The 21,274-nt window shown below is 37.4% G+C and overlaps 1 protein-coding gene across 1 annotated transcript in view; it reads left to right on the top strand.

Annotated features, from left to right (window-relative positions):
* LOC124160711 overlaps positions 1-21,274 on the top strand; it is a gene marked incomplete at its 3' end in the record, with an annotated part of 32,486 nt that overhangs the window by 9,468 nt on the left and 1,744 nt on the right. Inside the window, exons 4-19 of the mRNA XM_046536698.1 lie at positions 117-362; positions 2,952-3,190; positions 3,616-3,732; positions 3,826-4,047; positions 4,312-4,474; positions 4,604-4,946; positions 5,113-5,278; positions 5,735-7,396; positions 14,181-14,510; positions 14,796-15,012; positions 15,489-15,687; positions 15,942-16,092; positions 16,499-16,624; positions 16,738-16,934; positions 17,209-17,405; positions 20,069-20,220. Coding sequence (XP_046392654.1) covers positions 117-362; positions 2,952-3,190; positions 3,616-3,732; positions 3,826-4,047; positions 4,312-4,474; positions 4,604-4,946; positions 5,113-5,278; positions 5,735-7,396; positions 14,181-14,510; positions 14,796-15,012; positions 15,489-15,687; positions 15,942-16,092; positions 16,499-16,624; positions 16,738-16,934; positions 17,209-17,405; positions 20,069-20,220 — 4,727 coding nt within the window. The remainder of the gene's footprint in view (positions 1-116; positions 363-2,951; positions 3,191-3,615; positions 3,733-3,825; positions 4,048-4,311; positions 4,475-4,603; positions 4,947-5,112; positions 5,279-5,734; positions 7,397-14,180; positions 14,511-14,795; positions 15,013-15,488; positions 15,688-15,941; positions 16,093-16,498; positions 16,625-16,737; positions 16,935-17,208; positions 17,406-20,068; positions 20,221-21,274) is intronic.

Genomic DNA, 21,274 nt, shown 5'->3' on the forward strand with positions numbered 1-21,274 from the left:
TTCAGTCTTATGGAACATATTGTAGCCTCATGTGGATTATTGTTTTGTATTGGCTTGTGTTTGATAGTAGTGGAGGGTTTTCACTGAAATATGTCTGCTTGTTTTTAAACTTACAGGTAGGCAATCAGTGACGAGAACTTTAGTAGCTACGCCGCCTCTCTCTGCATCTGCAGCATTTGCCAAAGCTAGGGCAGCTGCTGCACAAGCAGCCAGGGAAAGGGCAGAAAGGGTGTCTACTGGAGCATCCGACTCTGAAGAAGACAGAGATGGAGAAGAGAGTGATTCTGATATGGCTGGCCATGGAGCCTCCGGGACAACATTGCCAGCTGGAGCAACGCTTGTTAAGTCCAAGCATAAGAAGGGTGAGGCTTGTTCTGAGTACAGCATCAGTTTAATATTAGTATGTCTTTAGCCAGCTGGCATTATCTTTTTGCTTGTGAAAGGTAAAGTCTAAAAATTAGAGCTCTGAATACATTACAAGCACATTTGAAGGTTGGAATAAAAAATTGGCGTCTGGCTTGGATTTTGAAATACCGTATTTCTCCGAATATAGTCCCCCCCCCTAATTTTGAGGCTTCAGTTTCAGGAAAAGTTAAAAAAATGCGTTTGAATAGAGTCCCCTGCTTTACTTTTACCATGGGAATTTTTGGAAAAAAAGGGGGGACTATATTCAGACATATACGAAATAAAGTTGGTGTACTCTTTTTAATTCTGCATTAGTGTATTGTCATCATGTGTTTCTTGGCATTGAATTTCATTTTCTTACATTCACTAATTCATTATTTTTCATAGAAAATGGAATTCGGTTTGGAAGTTGGTTATACCCTAATATTAAACTGCCTAGTATTTTATTGAGCTTGGAAACACATTTTTTGTGGGAAAAATTGATAGATGGTTGCATTATTTTGTTAAAGTTTGGCTCATTAAAATTTTAAATTTTTTATTTCTCTGGCACTGTATTTTAATTGTTTAAATTGGCTGACTTCTTTCTGTTGGGTTACATAATTTATTTCACTTCCCCATACCTTCCCTATTTTATTCTGTACTTATGAAATTCAATAATACGTAGATATTTTTACTTCATTAATACCTGCTGAAAAAATTTTAACAGGAAGACTATCTTCATGAAAAGACTGTGACTTATGTACCAGTATTATCTCATTGCGATGTAGTTTATCTGTTGAAGCCAAGCATCTCATGGAGGTCACGGAGAACGTGGTTTTCGAGAAATAAAATTGTTGTCAAAGACTTTCCAACCAGCCATTTATATTATGATATTATGTGTTTGGTCATACTTTCAAACCAGTCAGTCATTGGCTTCTGGCTTTTTTTGGGATTACTCTCATTGAAATCATTGACTATCATACCTATTACTTAGCTTCAACTTCAATACTAATTACATATTAGCTCCTAGAATCTATTGTTATGATTACTTATTTTTTAGAAAGAGCCAGGTATTTTTTTTTGAAGTATATGTGCAATAGTTTTCAGTTAAACAAAACTCAAATGCCTGGAAATATTTGTGGGCATAAGAAATAAATTGGGCCATTAAGTGGCTCTTATGTATGTATAAGAGCTCACCGGTGAATGCTGTCTACTCAATGCATCTTACATTTTAATTTTTATTTATCCAAGGCAAGTAATTAATTTTTACTTGGTGTGTAAAGGTTTTTTTTATATTAATGCTTAAATTAATATTTATTTAATGATTTTTGTGCATATTATATCTGTACTGTAACTTGCAAAAGTTTTTGGACAAAATTTGTGGCATCACTTATGCTTCTCAAGGAAATTTAGTTACCCTTTCTATGCTTGTTGCTCTTGGTTATGCCCTGGACAAAACTGGTGGAAGCTTTTACGTGGAACCTCGTTCCCTACTTGCTTGCCATGTGGATAGAACTGCAAGTACAATAATCCATCAGTCATATTTATTTATTTATTTCACACACCACGGAAAACAGCACTGTTAGGCCTTCACATCGGGGTTGATAACATATTACAATCACAAACATCCATGCCCTGGATAAGGTTAACTTACCCAGGCAGGACTCGAACCCGCGACCTTCGGGTTGGCAGGCGAGGACTTTACCCCGCCGCCACCGAGGCCGGCAAAGTAATCTTCCCTTGGCACCTTTTGTTACGAGCAGGCAAATATTACTTGTGCGCTTTGTGGAGAGCACTGTAAGTACAGTACTCCATCGGGCGTATGTGATATTAAGCTGATGCAGCAAATTTGCGATGATTAGAAACCTGTAAATAAGTACAAAACGAGTGAATGAGCTGAAAAAATTATTAGTCCAGCATCCTGCAGCGGGGACCTGATACTTCATCCTTCATTTCTGCAGTAACACATGATGTCCACTAAATCACCGCAGCACCTTGCATTACAAGTCTTTTTGTTCATAAAGTACGAACTGCAGTGAAAACTGGGACAATAATGCAGTTAATTCACACAAAATAATCATTGAATCCAACATAAATACAAATATATATATATATATATATATATATTATATACATTCAATCACAAATGAAATATTAGCTGTGTGTAACCAAGGACTGCAAAAAGAGCGAGGGAAACTAAATTTCATTGAGAAGCCGAAGTGGTGTCACTTGCATTGCCCTAAAACTTCTCAAAGTGACTGTTCCCAGAATCCATTCCTCACTTTCAATTTTCTTGAGATCATTATCTAATGTTTTTTTATAGAAAAATATCATGTAATATTTTAAGTTGCTGCTTTATTGCTAATATTTCCCTAGACTTTGATTTTTCGATTGATTTATCATTTGTTATTTTTTTATGAACTTGTTTTCTTTACGAATGCCTTTGTTTTTTCCTTTTCTTTGTTGACCTGCCTCTCCTTTCCCTAAATGAAAATATTGCTGCCTTTGGTCTATTACCCCCCTGCCTCACTGTGCATATGCGCCCCTTTGTGGCACCCTTCTTGAAGACGTAGTGACGATCAGCAGTAGCAGTAGCGAAGATGATGACTGCATACTCCTGTCGGAGCCCTCTGCCGGGGAGGAATCGGAAGTGGAGGAGGATCCATCCAACTCTGGAATGCACACCAATGACCTCTACAACATCCCCGACGAGCAAGGAAGGGTGCTGGTGAATGTTGGGCATCCTCCAAATGAACCAGACGTGTTCCTAGCCCCGCAGATTGGACGAGTCATCAAGCCACATCAGGTAAGATTTCCATTCATTCTATTTTGTTTTATCCAATGTACTTTATAAATGTCCACCGAGAAATGAGTTTGAAGATATTATAGAAGAGAAAATATTTTGAATATGAGTAGGGAGTGAAAAAAATATGTATTTAAATAAATATGTATTTGCATTTTTGTCATTTCAATGCACAGTTGCTCCTATTTTTTCACTGGAAGACTTACCTCTCTGTAATTTTTTCTTTCTAAGCTTTTCCACGGCAGAAATTTTTCACATTTTACCACAGTATGATTATGTAGACTTTAGAGAGTACTGTCTTGTACCATTTTACAATTGGTAGGAAATAATGCATTATTTTTCCTGCTATTTTTTCATTTTCTGAGTAACTCTTTATTATAATCTATCCTTTTTTCAAAGCTCTAACCCCATTTGTATTTTATTCGCAGATTGGTGGTGTCCGGTTTTTGTTTGATAATGTTGTTGAGTCTTTAGATAGGTTCAGTACATCTACTGGTTTTGGTTGCATTTTAGCCCATTCAATGGGACTTGGAAAAACATTACAGGTAATACATGAGTTACATCTGCAACATTTTCATTTACTGCTTATTTTCTACATCTGGCTAATTTTTTTAACCTCATTTTTTTATTTTCTATAGGTGGTTTCATTTTGTGATGTGTTTCTTCGTCATACAAACGCAAGGACAGTTTTATGCATTATGCCAATTAATACACTTCAAAACTGGGTGGCTGAGTTCAATATTTGGCTTCCTAGTGATCCTTATGCAACCCCACTGGCATCTCATGGAGAAGTGCGCCCCAGAAATTTTCCACTTCATGTTCTCAATGATTCCCACAAATCGCTGGGAGCTCGATCAAAAGTGAGTGTGGCTGTGATATTATCTATAAAAGGATTTGTGACCCTAACTGCATGCTTTCTATTTATTGTTGAAAGAAGATTTTTGATTACTTTCACATTCATATGTTTTTTTCACCGTTTAAAAATGTAACTCCTAATATTTTACGTAGAATATTCATATTGAATGAATATGGAAAGGGAGATGAAATATTTGTGCATTTGGTACCCTGTATGTTTTTGCTTCAATGATAAAAGGTTTTATCTGATCATGTATTTTCTGCTTTAGGTTATCAAGGACTGGAATAAGGATGGTGGAGTTTTGCTCATTGGTTATGAATTGTATAGGCAGTTAAGTCTTAGAAGATCTCATCCCAAGAAGAAAAAACGGAAGCGTCCTTCTGAAGTCATAGACATTGAAGAGGATGATCGCAACAAAGCTCTTCTTGATGGTAATGTGTTGAAGATGAGATCCTTTTCTTGATTTTTTTAAAGATTGTTGATGAGTGCAAATAAGGTGTATTTTTATTCTTTACATCTTTAAATTCAGTTTCTCATTGTAGTTATTTTGCTTTCTTTAGCTATGCATGCAGCATTGGTGCGTCCTGGTCCAGATTTAGTGATATGTGATGAAGGCCACCGAATAAAAAACAGCCATGCATCGATCTCTCAGGCACTTAAAAACATTCGTAGTAAACGGCGTATTGTGCTAACTGGTTATCCTCTACAAAATAACTTACTAGAATACTGGTGTATGGTGGACTTTGTTCGACCCAATTATCTTGGGACCAAGACAGAATTCTGTAATATGTTTGAGCGGCCCATTCAAAATGGTCAGTGTATAGACAGTACTCCTCAAGACATACGACTGATGAGATACAGAGCCCATGTACTCCATTCTTTACTGGAAGGATTTGTGCAAAGGTTAGCAACAGGTTTCTAATTATTTTTTAGTAACTTTTTCTTCGGTTAGTAACTGATGTTGGTTAAATTTTGTCTGATTATGGTCAATATATTGTGTATTGATCATTATTAAAGTGAAAGTGTATTTTCTTTGGATTTGAAGTATCTTTTTTGCTTTTTCCACCAGGCGGAGTCACTCTGTTTTGCAAGTCTCACTTCCACAGAAAGAGGAATATGTCCTTCTTTTACGGATGACAAAGTTCCAGAGACAGTTGTATGACACATTCATGAATGAAGTCGTACGCACAAAGGCTGTGCCAAATCCTCTCAAAGCTTTTGCCGTATGCTGTAAGGTGAGAACATGATTTCAATTCATTTTACTTTCATGAACTTCTGATCGCCTCAAAATATTGTTTCTGAAAATTAGACGCTATGATACTTAGAAAAATTATTTTCATGGCCCATTTCAAGTGTTATTTCATGGCATTATTGAGAAATGAAGTACACATACTTTTTATGGTGATTCAAACTTCACTAGATTTCATTAGTTTTTTTCCTTGAAAATGGTTATAAATTCTGAGCTGTAAAACATTTTAAATGGATATTAGTAAAATTATTATGGATTATTGTTTGGATGACCACAGAAAATGGTAAATTGTGGTTATTATTATGGCGAAGCAGTCTCAAATACATAAAAACTGACTCAAATTGTTGATATTCTTCATCCACTGGTTTTGTAGAACAAAGCATAGTAAAGGAGAGTGATCTATTTTTGTATGGTGGCTAAGTTCATCCTCTTACTTTCACAGATCTGGAATCATCCTGATGTGCTGTATTATTTCCTCAAGAAGAAGAGTGGTGAGGACTGTGATTTGGATCTCGAAGATGCCCCAGAGGGGTCGGCAGCTGCTGCATCAGCAGCGACAGCCCCCAAGGGAAGGGGCAGGGGAAAGAAGGATCCACATCACGGCCCTGGGAAGCCGGCTGCATCAGTATACCCTACTACTCCCATCGATCCTCATTATCCGACTCACAGTGCTCCAGGCAACCATCACCTTCATCCGTACTCTCACCACCACCCGCACCACCATGACAGCTTAGCCCCCCCATCCCACCACCAGCACCCCCCTCCGCCGGCGCATCACATGGGTGGAGGAGGGACGATGAACGGTCCCCACCACCACCAGCACCTGCAGTCATCGCATCACAACCATCACTCTCATCACCAACAGCCCCCACCGCCTCCCATGTACTCTCAAAACCCATACAATCAATATGGTGATATGAATTCCTGCTACAATGCAGATCCATATTGCCAGAATGGAAGTCAGGGCACCGGTGCCTATGGGAATGGAAACCAGTCCAACTACTCCCACACCCCTTACACAGCGCAAGGTGGTTATGGGAACTCCCAGCCTCCCGGACAAAATTCATCCTCTGGCGGTTTTGGTCAGTCTCCCTATCAGTGTCCAGATCCCTCAACAGCCAGTCAAGGAGGGTATTATCCAAATTCTGGTGACCCTTCGCCGTATGGGGATGGAAGTGCATCGTATTATTCAAATGGAGGGGCACCCAGTAGTACACCAAACTCGTATTGTTCAAATAACAGTGGCCAGAGTCCATACTGGCAGCAGCAGAACTCAAACGGTGGAAGTGGAGGTGGTGGTAGTAATAGTGGGGGCGGTAGTGGCACTTCCTCTGGATATGCCACTCCCGGTGGGTACGGGGATCCCAGCGCTTCCCCTTATTGTGCGACTCCCAGTGGTGGACCACCTTCATACTACTCAAATCACAGCAATCAGTCATACTGTACGGACATAAGTGAAATGCCCCCTGCATCGCAGATGTCTAACGATTCCGGTTATGTCGGGATGCCTGGAAGTGCAAGTGGAAGTGCAGAGAGAATGTACGGTGACAGTGCAGGAGGTAATATGTCTGGATACGACCAAAGTAGTGGTATGGATGTGACAGCGAGTGGAAATGGTGGGGGTTATGGGGGTAGCATGGGTTCCACGGGGACCCAAGGAGGCGGAAGCCAACAACAGGGATATGCGAGTGGTGGACAAATGCAAAGCGATCCATATGGGAGGCCCCCTGAGCCTTCTTCTGAGGCAATGGACCCATATGGGAGCAGTGCAAGGAGGATGGGGCCGCCAGGCCCAGGCACTGGTGATAATCCAGGCAGCATGGGTCCTCCATCTGTTGATGCAGCAGCCCCCTCGACTACTACGTGTGATTCAGGGGACAGTGAGCAGCATGGTGCTGCACAGACTTCATGTGACAACTCATCATCACCAATGGGAGGTTGTGAACCTACTTCCAGTGTTCCGACACCAGCAGCTACAGATTCTGCAGTTCCAACCCCTGGACCCCCACCAACTCCTGGCACTGCACCCCCCACTCCTTGTGAACCATCGTCGACTGTAACGTCACCTAGAGCTCCTCCTGGTGGAGATCTTTCATCGTCTCATGTGAGTACAAAAGTATTATGTATTTTCATGAAAAGAAAATTATACTAAGTGGTGTTAAATGTGGCTGATAAGTGATAGAAGTTAAGTTTGAGAGCAAAATTAAAGGTACAGACAAATTCATTCTGCTTTAACTACAGCCCCATCTTTATTTCCTGTCCTCTTAAATGAAGGTGATAATCGGCATTATCTTTGGATAAAATGTATTTTTGTTGTTGATTTCACGTGTACGGAAGTCCTGTGAAGAAATCTATTACTAGCTGATGACACCATGTTTCTCACTACCGTTATCTTGTATTCAGTCTAAGTTGGTCCCTTATGCATTAATGTGGGGGAGAATACCTAATATTCTTTCATTACAAAATTGCATTTGGTTTGTAGAATAACATATATATTATCTCCTTGCCCTTGAAATTTTTATTCAACTTCTCTCTGATTTTCAATCTCATAAATTATTTACATCTTACTTGTATGAGTGAAATCAGAGAGGTGTGCATAAATGGAGAAAAATTTTTGCTCCAAAATGCCAATGCTTAACTGATTGGCCACAGTAATGGGTTTTCTATGGTGTTTTAATTTGATTCAGAACTAAATAGCTGAGAAATGAGTGACAAAATAATAAAAATTTGGTGGTTCTTCTTTTATTCAAAGGTAAATATAGGTATTTGTCATGAAAATTTTCGATAAAAATTTCTTTCAACATAGGTCATTTCGACATCAGCTCATGTTTGTCTACATTTCGTGCCATGTTATTTGTGGTTAGCAAACTTTAAACTGGGAGTTAACCTTTGAGTTCATTACACCTACAGTGGTTTTTTTCAAGTTTTTTTAAGACAGATGAAGGCATTGGAAATTAAATAGTTTGAGTATAGAATAAAATACTAAAGTAAGGTAGGCAATTACTGCGTGAAAACTGTATTTATGAGAGTAATCAACTTTTCAATAATTTTTCAGCTACTGTCCCATCTCTTTTCACTTGCAATAATTGCTTTGCCCACTTCTTATTAATGGTATTGTTCACACTCATCAGGGCTTACATATTAAATGCTTCGAAATTACTCAATTGGGAACTTGCATGGGGTGTCAATTGCTATAAAACTATTTTGAACATGTGAAACGGTTATATTAGCTCGCAAAATACCTTAAGTTTCTCCATTCATCATCAAAAGAAGTAAAAAAATTGACTTTGAAATTGAGCAAAATTGCTCTCAGCCGACCTCTGTGTGAAGACACCCGAGCTCTGCCGAAGCGAAGCGTGACATCATATGTGCCTACACTGCCGTCGGGAGTAGGGAAATACAATCAGCTGTAAACATTGTTTTGAGGGAGGATTTAGCTGCCCATCGTTACTTGTGTGTGTGCTGTTATTCTTGGATAAGTTTACCTACAGCTATTGTGCCACGATTCTTACCTGGGATATTAAAAATGCGACACCGGGATGATGAAGTACTAGGGTTTTACCTCGTCTGTTTCAGTTATCAGAAAAATGGATGATAACGATGGAATTTGTAATGCCAAATAATTGCTATAGGTCAGTGGAAAATTGAAATGTAAAAGAAACTTGTTTTACTAGAGGTTAACGATCGTAAGCTTACGAGCCGTGCTGTTGAATTTGGCAATGCCGTATTAGTGGAGAGGGTAGTCCCATCCATCCTGCGGTGGTCCGATTCACTTTCTGCTGGAAATGCTGAAAATCATTCTCGAATACTTAGCTGGAGAGCCTTAATCACAGATAAAAACATTTAACTCCTGTGAAAAAAAAATAATCTGTTGCTCTGCATTCTTTTCAAGTAAGAAGTGGGGTTTGGAAAGCTAATGCCAGTTCAGAGATCATGAGAAAAGCACTTTCTATAATAATGAAAAATAAATTTTAGGCAGTTATCTATGAAAAGCAATGAACAGTTAAAGACAGTTAAAGCACAGGACATGCACTTATTGTAAAAAGAAACTTTTATTTCATAATAATGTGACTGAATTTCACCATTTCATTAGTTTCACAGATACGAATTCACAGCAAAACATTCTGACCACAATTCACATGTGAGATCGTGAATCGGTTCCTGTGCCAACACACACACAAGCTACAACGTGTTACAATGATATAGGTAAATCCACAAACAATATACTAGCACGTGTCATAAAAATATAGTGGGTAATAGGCAAATACAATTATCAAAAACTGGAAGTCACTACCATTCTTATATTCATCACGTACAACTTATAATCACATATCTCGTTAAGATGAAAACTTTACATTACTGTCAAACATTTATTGATAGCATAATAGCACTTTTTTACAATTGGATCGTGATGGAACACTGATAATTACAACTCTTAGCGGATATTTTTCAACCATGTCAAACTTTGTGCATTACAGCCATTGGCACTCTGAGTATTAGCAGTAGATTCATGGGAGTTGTCACTTTGAAAATAAAACCATTTTATAAAATAGTTCAAACAAAATATGTTCGTAGAAATCTCCAAGCAGCGAGCAAAAGTTGTATTGACTGGAATTCACCTCATAATACAAGCACAGGCAGTCCTAAACGACAAATTTTCCAGTAACTACGAAGAAATGGATGAAGTATCCCCCTCCAATGGCCGAGGCTCAGATCCCTGCAACAATTTAATTGAGGTACATTATAAAATATTTGGTTTAACTGCTCCAGTTTTATATTTTATGCCCTTACTTACATATTATAAATAATACAAAATATGAGGGTTTCCGAACTTCTGCCATTGGATATTTTGCTTTAAATTGAAAATAACCAACATAATTCACAAACGAAGCTCTCACAACTACTGGCAACTATTACAAACAATCACAACAATTGCGTCGTGTAAATTAGTAAAACCTCTTTATATCATAACGGTGGGGACCAAAATTTGGGCATTATGATGTATGGAGGTTCACTATAGAGAGGTTTTAGTGATAAGCACCATTTTTTTCATATCATTCAGAAATGAAAGGCACTACTGTCTATAAAACCATTATATGTATGTGTTTAAACAAACATGCATGGATTAGTGAGTTTTTTTTTACCTATACACATAATTATAGAAAGCGTGTGCTATCACACGATTTTACTACGATTTGAGAGAAAATTATGAGATCTCTCTTAAGTCAACAGTCATTTAAAATGATTAGGATAATTAGATACCTCTGTTCTTACTTACTGTTAGGTATGCTCTCATATGGAACAAAATGGCCACAAGTAATGATTAACGTAAAAATTACAGCATATTAAAGGTATATAAGAAACAAATAATAAGGGTGAAACATTTATCACTGAAAATGCCATTCCACATGCATAATCGTGGCTGCATTAATGGTGTTTAGTTGTCTCGGTTTGATTTGAAGAGGTAGTTAGGCCGTCTCGGGGGTATCTCCTTGGTATGATAAGTGGAGGTTTTGCGATATAAAGAGGTTCACTACAAAGAGGTTTGCCTATAAATTTACATGTAAATCTGACGGGACCGTAGGGATGGTATGATGTATGGAGGTTTATGATGTAAAGAGGTTCACTACATAGAGGTTTTACTGTACAATGTACAGTGTACATACTTATCATTGAATATCTCCCAAAGGATAACTCAGATTTACATGCGATTTTCTTTGTTGAATTCTGAAAATAATTTTCCGTCCACCTGTGAAGTAAAAAAAAAATCATGCAAGTTCCCCATTCTACAGCAATATTGTGGCAGGGATAAAAATCAATGAGGGATTGCTGTGGTTTTAAATGGGAAACTGGTTAAGAGAGAGGTAGCTGTTGAGAAGATTAGCAACAGGAAACCAGTGGTGGAATATGAGGCACTTCCACCGACGCTGTGATGGTTGAGGGGAACATGTTGATGAAAAGATGTTGGAGGGATGAAGAAGATGAGATTTATGAGCAGCTTGAGGGAGTTATTTGGGAAATCCTGGGTTGGGAAAATCTAGCACTTATTTGGGAATTGAGAAGAGCAGTAGGGTAGGGAAAGGATAGGAATGAGGTTGAGGACTTTGGATTTGGAGTGATAACAGCCTGATGGATGAAAGTCAGTAGAATTTTGGAGGAGAAACTAATTTTTTAATAACCAGCTTGTGGTTCAAACATCATTATGTCATGCATGGTAAATTCTGGATGATGCAGGGAGATATCAGATACATTACATTATGGTGACAGATCTCTAGGAACAATGTAAAAATCTCACTCAGGTTCCATGTGATGGATACAGATTTAGAAAACGTTGTGCTAATTAGATAATGTGTAAGGTTTAAAAGGCTCAGCATAAAAAAGGGAGAGGAAGTGGACCATAAAATGTCTGAAGGGGGTCAAAGAAAAGGGAATTCCAGGAACTAGTGGTGAGTAGTACTCTTTGGGGAGATGAAGGATATGCTGACTGTTGAGAGAAGGTGGGAGAGGGTCAAAACGGGAATAGTAATTGCAGCAGAGAAGTCAGTTGGATGCGAAGATGACAGAAGGATTTAGTAACCATGGCCCTGGAGGAAATGATAAAGAAAATAGAGTAGAGAAGAATGTGTAAGACGGTATGCACAGAGGAAGGTAGGAGAATGTTTAGAGTAATACACAATAGATTATGGTATGAACTGAAAAAACAGGGGAGAGTGGTGGAAAAATGGGTGTGATTACATATATGGTTTAAGGCTCAGAAAGAGGAAGAGGTAGGTGCATTGGCTCATTTCTGTGGTAAAAACACGGGCATCAAAATATGTAAGCTGTGCCAAAAATAGGAGATAGGGATGAGCCTTAGATGTTCAATGATATGTGTATGTACTCAGAGAGATGCACATTCTATGGCCTCAAGTTATCCTTATTTTAGCTCAGAAATTTATTTATTATTCATGCATATATTGCTTGCCCCTGTCAACCATTGTTTGGAATTTCTATTAAGATTTACGTGGCTACTATTGTATGAACTGTTTAGACTGGTATTGAGCTTTCATTGGAAGACATTTTTCAAGTAAGGTATAGAAATTAAGTTGGCATGAGAGTTCAAAATGAATATGCTCATCATTTTATACAAAAGAGGTTACCTTCTCATCCATTTGCTAGCATTTTATTAATGAAGACTTCCATTTCAGAATGCCTCTTAATATCTGTCATACTAAATTGCATCAGTTCTATATGAAAGTCCTCATTTTGCACTCAAAGTGAATGAATGTTACAATTTTTGCACTGCAGGGGCTATGATTTTTACACTGCTTTCCCTCAAGTTTATTTACCACTTTTTAGGGTCCTTGTCTATTAGCGTACATATTGTGTGTCAGCACATGGCACTTTTGCTTTTAGGTTGTGTATTTTAGATTACCAATAGTAGTAGGGAGTAGTTTTATAAGCTCATTTTCTTGGGGTGAAACTTCTGAAGGACATTACTTTACAAAAACTTTCGTTCTCTCCTACTATATTCAACCCAAAGACTAAACCTGAGCATAAAACACTGCCACTGAAGATTGCTGCTATTTTTTATGTCGTGGAATCAAAATCCTATTTTAATGATGACGGAAGAGTAGTGGACCCTTCACTATCATGTTATTGATTGCCTTCCTCTAGCTGCCTTTTTTTCATTTTCACACTGCTGCTAATAATCTCTTATGCTCTCCATTAACTGTGTGAAGATGGCATTTTATTCTGCCTATCCTAGAGTTACAGCGAACACATTTATCTTGGAATTTTTAACACTTTAATCATGTATTTATTGGTAACTTATTGCCTTTTTGCTATTACTTACCTGTCCATTGCCTTTTTCTTCTCTTTATTCCTCTCTAGTATTCTTTTTTTTCGGACCAATATTTTTTAGGGTGTAAAGTTTATTTCCTGTGACTTTTAATCATGGATTTTTTACTTGGGCACTTTTTTCATTATTTTATTTATCAGAGTAAGTTTCGTATGTGTCATATGTGGGTAGGATTCATAAGCTCCTATTGTTTCAAGGATAAAATGTTCTTCAAGTCTCATCATGAATTGGTAAACTGATGAGAATACCTCAGTAGTAACTGACTAATTATGGTTAGAAATAATATTCAGGGGTGAGGTTGTACCTTTAGTGGTTTTTTTACATCAGTCCATTTCATGAAATGCAAAGTCAGTAGAAAACAAATGGCAATTGATGAATAAATTTTATCTTCATAGCAGTGGTGGCTATCCACATACTTCATGAGCATAGTATAGTAGAATGCTTGAAACTCGGACTTTAGTATTCAAAGCTTGTAAATGTATTTTGATATTGACCCTCATTTGACTGGGAGGTAAGTGTTTCCTTCTTCGAGATGTTGCTTTTGCATCCTATTGCAATTTATATCGAAGCATATTTTAAGATAACCATTCAACCATCTGGAGTTAGTGTAAATAACTTATATTTACCCCAATTTACCTGTTTTATGATTATGTTTTGAAGTATTTTCCCATTGAGTGATGGTTTCCAAGCTTCTGAGAGTTTCCGAGTTCAATTACGGGAAGAATTAAAGAACACTTGTGATTAGGAATAAAAAGTTAAAGTATTTCCTGGAGTTTTCTGATGATCCATAAGCTCCATGTACTACTTACCTATGGAAAAAGCATTTCATTACTCGTAATCGAATTTGCAAAATTCTCTGATGCATGCATAGGAAATGGTTCAGAAATATTTAAGTTTGAAAAATAATCTACTCACACCTAACTGCCCAAGTTCACATATCAGCCCAACACTTTACCATTGTTATTGTATTGATTATTGAAGAATTAGCCTCCAAACACAATTATGAATCAAATAATACTAATCAACTTAATTATTTCCTTCGCTGCAGCAGCATCCAGACAATTCATCTTCCCCTGGAAACTCAATTCCTGGTGGTGGGTCTGATGGAAGCAATGGGGGTACCATGCGTGCACCTGTCGTAGATGTTGGGAGCACTGTACCTTCCTCGGCAAACACTGTTTCATCTCCTGGGGATGGCCCATCCTCAAGTGTTCCATCTCCAAAGACAGAGCCCTCCACTCCCGGTGTACCTGGAGCCAAAGTACCAGTCGCCAATGGTGCAGGCACCACTGCTGACTCAGTGAAGACAGAGGTGAAAACTGAAGGAATGATGAGGGGTCTAGGAATGAAGGATGAGCCCAGCATACCGTATGATTGGGTAAGTCTCATTTGTCTCATTTGTCTGTTTAACACGTTCCCTGCTGCAGACTTTTAGATTAATTTGCCCACGTCTTATAAGGGGCACGGGGCTGTGACCGACGGCATGCTATGAGTGGCCAAAAGAAAGGCTAATTCTTTGGTCATAATGACCGAAGCGGCGTGATGATGAAGTACATGTTTCGGTCATTATGATCAAAGCGGTGCTGAACGTGCTAAATTAGCAATTTTTCACAGCCTGGAAGTTCTTATTTTGATGGAAATTTATTCCCTGTTTTCTTTTCAGGCCACTGAATTACTCAAGGGCTACATTCCTGGTTCAATAGAGAACTCTGCAAAAATGGAGGTATTCTTTTGTATTCTGGAGGAGTCAATGGCCCTTGGTGATAGGATGCTTGTGTTCAGTCAGTCTCTTTTTACATTGAATCTCATCGAAGATTTTCTTCAGCGAAGTAACTTGCCAGGAAAGCGGGAGAAGTGGGCTCGCAACTGGAACTACTACAGTAAGCCTTTATCGCTCTTGTTGTCTGTTTTGTGTTATAATCAATGTATGTGATTAGCCTTTAGGGGGATGTTTAACTTTTTAACACTGATTAAAGTCAATATTTCCTCATGGAGTTATATAAACCTCCTATTCTTTGTTTGAAATAAAATGATGGGTAATTGATCACCAGCCTTGAAGTAATGCAAGTTGTTGATGGAATGGGATCTGACTGTGGGATTCAACTCCAGTCATCAAATATGGATCCGAATGTAAGACTTTTTTCATGAATTTTCTCTGGAGCTTAGAACATTGATAGAAGTGAGTTGAAGTAAATTTAGCCACTGGAAAGAGGGTTGTGAGTCAGGTATAAATATTATTCTTTAGTCATTTTATTCAATCATGAACAGGTCTTTTAGATGTTTCTGTGCTTTGAGCCTGAGCATTTTTTTAAATGTGAAATAAAATTAAACATTATTCATTCAAATTCTTCTATAGGATTGGATGGCAGCACAACTGCTCTAGAACGAGAGAAGCTAATTAATGAGTACAACTCAAATCCGAATATCCACCTGTTCCTGGTGTCCACTAGGGCTGGTTCCTTGGGCATTAATCTGGTGGGCGCCAATCGTGTTGTGGTTTTTGATGCATCTTGGAATCCTTGTCATGACACTCAGGCAGTTTGCCGTGTATATAGGTATGTCTCTTTTTTTGTACAAGTCTTCATTGTCTTACTGAGCCATGTATCTATGATTTGTACGTGTGCTAGATTTTTTAAAAGTTTTTTTATTTACTATTAACTCTCATCGATCATCAAATTGTGTGTTGGAAAGTTATTCTATTTCAATTTTGAAACAATATTTTGTTTGAAAATATGTAATTGATTAGCTATAGTTCTCTCACCTCATTTTGAATATCTTGAATTCCTGAATTATTTGAAAATCATTTCAGGTATGGTCAGAAAAAGCCATGCTTTGTGTATAGGTTAGTTATGGATAACTGCTTAGAGAAGAAGATTTATGACCGCCAGATAAATAAACAGGGAATGGCTGACAGAGTGGTTGATGAGCTTAATCCTGATGCTCACCTCTCCATCAAAGAGGTAAGATGGTGCTGTAGTATTAGTTTTACAGGTCCTCGCTTGGGGAATTAAGAACATATAGTCTAGACATCTTCGTCTTCCAACAGTTCTAAGTCTATGACCATAGACTTTGCATAATTTTTTAAAGATATGTTCTCTGTTTTGCATGCTTTATGGCTTTCATGTGTTCAAAAATGTGTTTGAATTCTTTCGCACCTTCAAATGTGCATGAATAATATGTTTATTTATTATTTTATGTGTTTTACAGTTAAGTATTTTCTTCTTTAGCTTAGAAGCAAACCTGTAATAATTGCTCTCGCTCCCTCATTTTAGCATTCATTTTACTATTGCTAAAATGTTTGAAGATAAATAATTTTTTCTGATTGTTTTGTATCATTGCAAACATTAATGAATTAATCATCCATAGGTGAGCAACTTGCTGTGGGATGATGAAGGTGACTCTGATGTGAAGGACTTCAGCAAAGATAAAGAGAAATATGTCGATTTGGTTCTGAAGAAGATTTTGGAAAAACATAGTAATACCCTCTCCAAGGTAATTTTATTATAATTGTGAGAGTGACTGACTGTGCCTGTGAAAGTATATTTTGAAGCTCATCTTCACAAAATTTTGCTTCACATATGAAATTCCCATGCTTTTCTCTTTAGGAGCCTTTCCAACATGAATCTCTGTTAATTGATCGGAAGGATAAAAAACTTTCTCAAGCTGAAAAGCGTTTGGCTAAGAGGAGCTATGAATTGGAGAAGCAAGCATCGATTAATTATAATCGACCCATGTATGGAACGTATTACCCTAACTCCCAGGGTGGACCAGGAAATAATCCGTCATCTGGGCTACAGATAAGGTTTGTTCAGCATCTTTGAAATAATCATATGTATTTAGTTATTAATGAAATTTCAAAGAATGCCTAAGTGGTAAAGCCTAGTTAAATTTCTTTTGTGAAAAGAAAAAATTTGGGTTTATTAACTTAAGCTTTTATTAATTATTGTAAATGGGAAACTTTTATGTTTTTATTTAACTACTTTTGAGTTTTTTGTTATGTTTGCAAGTAAAACTATTTTCTTGGAAGAAAATATGATGCTGTTTATTAATAATTGTTCTTCATTGTTCATGTACAGGGCCATTCGATCTGATGGGACTAGTGTTCCTAAACCAGTTGCTAGCGTAAGACCAATGCAAGCAGAGCTATCTCACATGGAGAAAGGTCGAGCTGGAGCTGGAATAACCACCATTTCTACTGGGCGTTCTAGGTGGATCCCTGCAGAAGTATGGCAGAGACAGGGTATGACTGCTCAGGAAATGACATTGCCATTAGGTATGTGAAAAACTTTAGTATTTTCAATGATCATGTAATATAATCCAAGTCTTTTTTAACATAAACTCTTTGATCAAAACCGTAATGAATGCACGTCATTCATCAGTTTTGTGTGTTCTTGTATTAAGATAATAATTATTTGAATCTTTGTGAGATATAAAATGGAATTATTATGCTGAAAGTCAGGACATTTCCTTGCTGAACTACGTTTATAGCATTGTCTTGTTTAATGTGATTGAATTATTTTTTTACAAAAATAAAAATGAGCTGGTAGTGAATGTTGTACTCATAGGATAAATTAAAATAAGTTCTAGTTTTAATGTGACCACTCCGTTTGAATTGTCAGTATTATTTAACCCTTTCGTGCCGGACCTTCATTGAAGGGAATTCTTCCTCAATACGAGTCTCTTGAAAGTTTTCTTTACTCCTCTGTACGAAGCCTTTCCGCGTCAACTAAAGGCAGTGGGTCCCTCCCGAAACATTTTTGGACCCAACTCGGTGGGGTGCCGATCCTTTTCCTCGGCCTCTGTCCCAGACCCTAGAAGGATTAAATGCCCCTTCCTAGGACGAGTCCGAGGTCAACTGGCTAAAATATTAATGCAAAATATATGCAAATATTTGTTGTTCGCATCGATTTTTTAACATTCAAAATGAATTTCGTGTTTTTTTCTGAGCGTGCAGAAATTTTAAACGAAGTTCTAACGTTTATATAGACGGATTTAGTATATTTACTAGTTGTTCTATAACTCTGTTGATATTAACGTTAGAATTTCGTTTGAAATTTCCATGTGGTCAGCAAAAAAAGATGAATTCATTTCTAGAATTGGATTTCAAAAGTAAGCAACAAATATTTTTTTGGAAAACACACTGCAAATAACAGTAGTTGACCGCGTGGAGAGGATAGGAAAGGGTCGACCTGAGCGGCCAAAGAAGGGGCTGGGCTCGCGCTAAGGTGGATCACAAGGGGCGACCGCGTGCGTGGGTCTATTGTGTCCGCCACGGTCACTTTTTTCGACCTGTGCCACACAGGCGCGGCATTCGTTGGTTAGGGTAAGAACATTCAGGACGCACTGGTGTGGCATTCGTAGTTGAGGAAAAAAAATCCTCGCCGCACAGGTGCGGAATTCGGTGCGAAAGGGTTAAATATCAAGTGTTAACTTAATGTATGATACTAAAGGAAGATTTTTTAGTTCATATTAATCATTTCAAAGCTTACGAGGGTGCATGAAATATCACATAACATGTTTCATTAAACCTAAAGTTTTATGAAGTATGAATCGAATCAATTTTTTACTCTCCGTTTATAACCATGGTTTGGTGTGGCCCTCAATGGGGTACGCACCTGCTTACAAAAATAATTTTGTCAAAATTAATTATTTCATTTACCCCATTCAAAAGACATGCTAGGCATCACAATCCTGCAGATTTACTGTTCCTTTAAAATCTTTCTGCAGGATTATTTATATAATTTTTCATTAAGGTAGTTGGCTGATGATAACTTCATTCTTGTGAGAGAAAGTGTCACTTTGAGACCAATATTGCGTTTTCGTAATGTGACATACTTCCAAAAACAGTGCACCCTGAGACAGCCATTGATGAGTGTTGCAACTGGCATGAACCCTCATCATGCATTAGTGGAGTAACCAGGGAAGTTTGGGAGATAGCCCCAAATTTTAGATCTGGCAGATAATGGCAATGAATTCATCATTTGTAAAATAATTTTTTACCTTATCATTTGAGACTTTAGATAAAGGCGAAGAGTTTTGAAATTTGTGGTTTTGAATAAGGTGATTAGCAAGGGGTATGGACATTTGACACTGTCACTGTAAAAGAACAGCTTAAACTTGCAGATGATAATGGTGTCACATTGCTTGTAAATTGGCCAGCTTAATCACATCATCTAACTCAACAAAATACATATTGAAATACAGAAGTTGTCAGTGAATGAGATTAAGTATGTCTAGAGCTAAGTGGAAAGCCAAAGTTTAACATTTATTTTTTTAATGTAATGCCAAGTGTTCATGAGAAAATGTAAATTGAATGCAAAATATTATGATTGCAAGGGGAAAATATTAATTTTTTAAGTGAAAAGTATTCATTATATTTTGGTTATGATTTGCTTCTTTACTTGTACGAGATGGGTGGGAAATTTTTGACAAAATTATGTGGTCCCCAACGATCTTGCATGTAATTCAGAAGTTTTTCTATTCATTAGCGAGTTAAATTTCCTATTTGTTCAGTTCAACATCCCTATGGCAGTAAGGAAACCATTGCTCTGAAATGTGCGCGATGAAATAAGCAAGTGCTACGTATTCATTCTACAAATACATCCATCAAACTTAGCATTGAAAGCTTCCATATTATAGGGTGAGCAAACACCCAATAAAACGTTAAAAATTTAGAAGAACATGCTGAAATCTTTAAGATTTCTTGTATTACATCAGAAAAGAGTAGGAAGAATGGATATCAGAAAAATGGAAACCTGAGATAAAGTTGAGTAGATGGAGGGATTGAAAGGATGTCGAAGAGAGAGGTTTTATTGTGTTATTCTAGGTTCAATATGGCTGGGAACATAATAATGATGTCATGCATGGTTTGAAATGTTATCTTGGAAATAATGATTATAGAATAATGTATTTTATAATGTTAAATATCTGTTGCAGATGTTGTTATTCCTACAAATGCTCCCGATCGATCATCAATTGTTTTGAAAGCTGGTCAACGTGTGATGGTCCTGAAAAGTCCCAAAGGAATATACATGCAGTTGGAAAATGGAAAAATAATAGCAATTCGCTCTAACTTTAAAATGGGCCAGGTAAGTTTACCTATTTACTTTTAATCATTTGGCTGTGCTTATTTCATAAGCTGATAGGCTTCCATGTTATTTGTCTTTAAGATTACTAGTGTGGACATAATTGATGGAAATAATCTATGTATTAATGGATTATACTCTGTTGCCCTAGATTTTTTTGCTGGTATGGAAGTGCTAAAATGATGCACATATACATTTTTTTCTTCATCTTTGAGTAGCCAATTCACGGGACTCTTTTGATGAGGATTGTTCCCATTTCAAGGACTTCTTATCATGGTTTTAAATCTTGTTCAAAACACTTGAGGTTTTCATGGAAACTTTTATCTTTTTGTGTAGATAATTAGGCATTCACATTTTTAAAATGTCAAAAATTTTGGCAGATGTTTGTTCAGTGGCAGATAATCGGATCCCTATTCCTGGGCCGTTAGTAAGAATCTCACTATCTGCTAATTGTGTGACTCAAGGATTGGAATTCTTATCTATGCAGATTCAAGAGACCACTCCATTGGCCTGCTTTTTATGTTGAATATTAAGTTTGAATTGGTGCCCAATGTCTTTGAGAATTCACTGCTTTGACGGTGATGTGAACAGATGATCTGATTTTACAGTTGTCTCTTCAGTGAATGAGCCAGCTCCTCTGACTAATGATGACAAATTTGAGCCAGTTTTTAATATGCCAGACCCCTTTTTTTCCACCATTTGGTACTGGTGGCCCACTTAAGCATTATGAAGACAATACAGTGCTTTGAAGTAGCATTATGATGCTTATGTAATGATGATGCTGTAAGTCATCATGCTCATCATGATCTATTTTCATGTGTATGAAATGGTGGTGAGTACCATCCATAGTTTCCATTGCTGTATCCTTAAAAAATCCAATTACATAGTTCTATTGTAATCAGGGTTAATGCATTAGCATATACTTTCTCCTGTGCTGATGGCATATCAAGATGTCATCAACATTTAAAATGTTATTTTCCATCCTTAGCCAGAAACTCGGTCCATCTGGGTTTATTTACTTCTAGTCCTAATGATGTATTAACATGTCATAGGCCTT

This window comes from Ischnura elegans, chromosome 1 (assembly GCF_921293095.1).
Source record: "Ischnura elegans chromosome 1, ioIscEleg1.1, whole genome shotgun sequence".
NCBI classification, from domain to species: domain Eukaryota; kingdom Metazoa; phylum Arthropoda; class Insecta; order Odonata; family Coenagrionidae; genus Ischnura; species Ischnura elegans.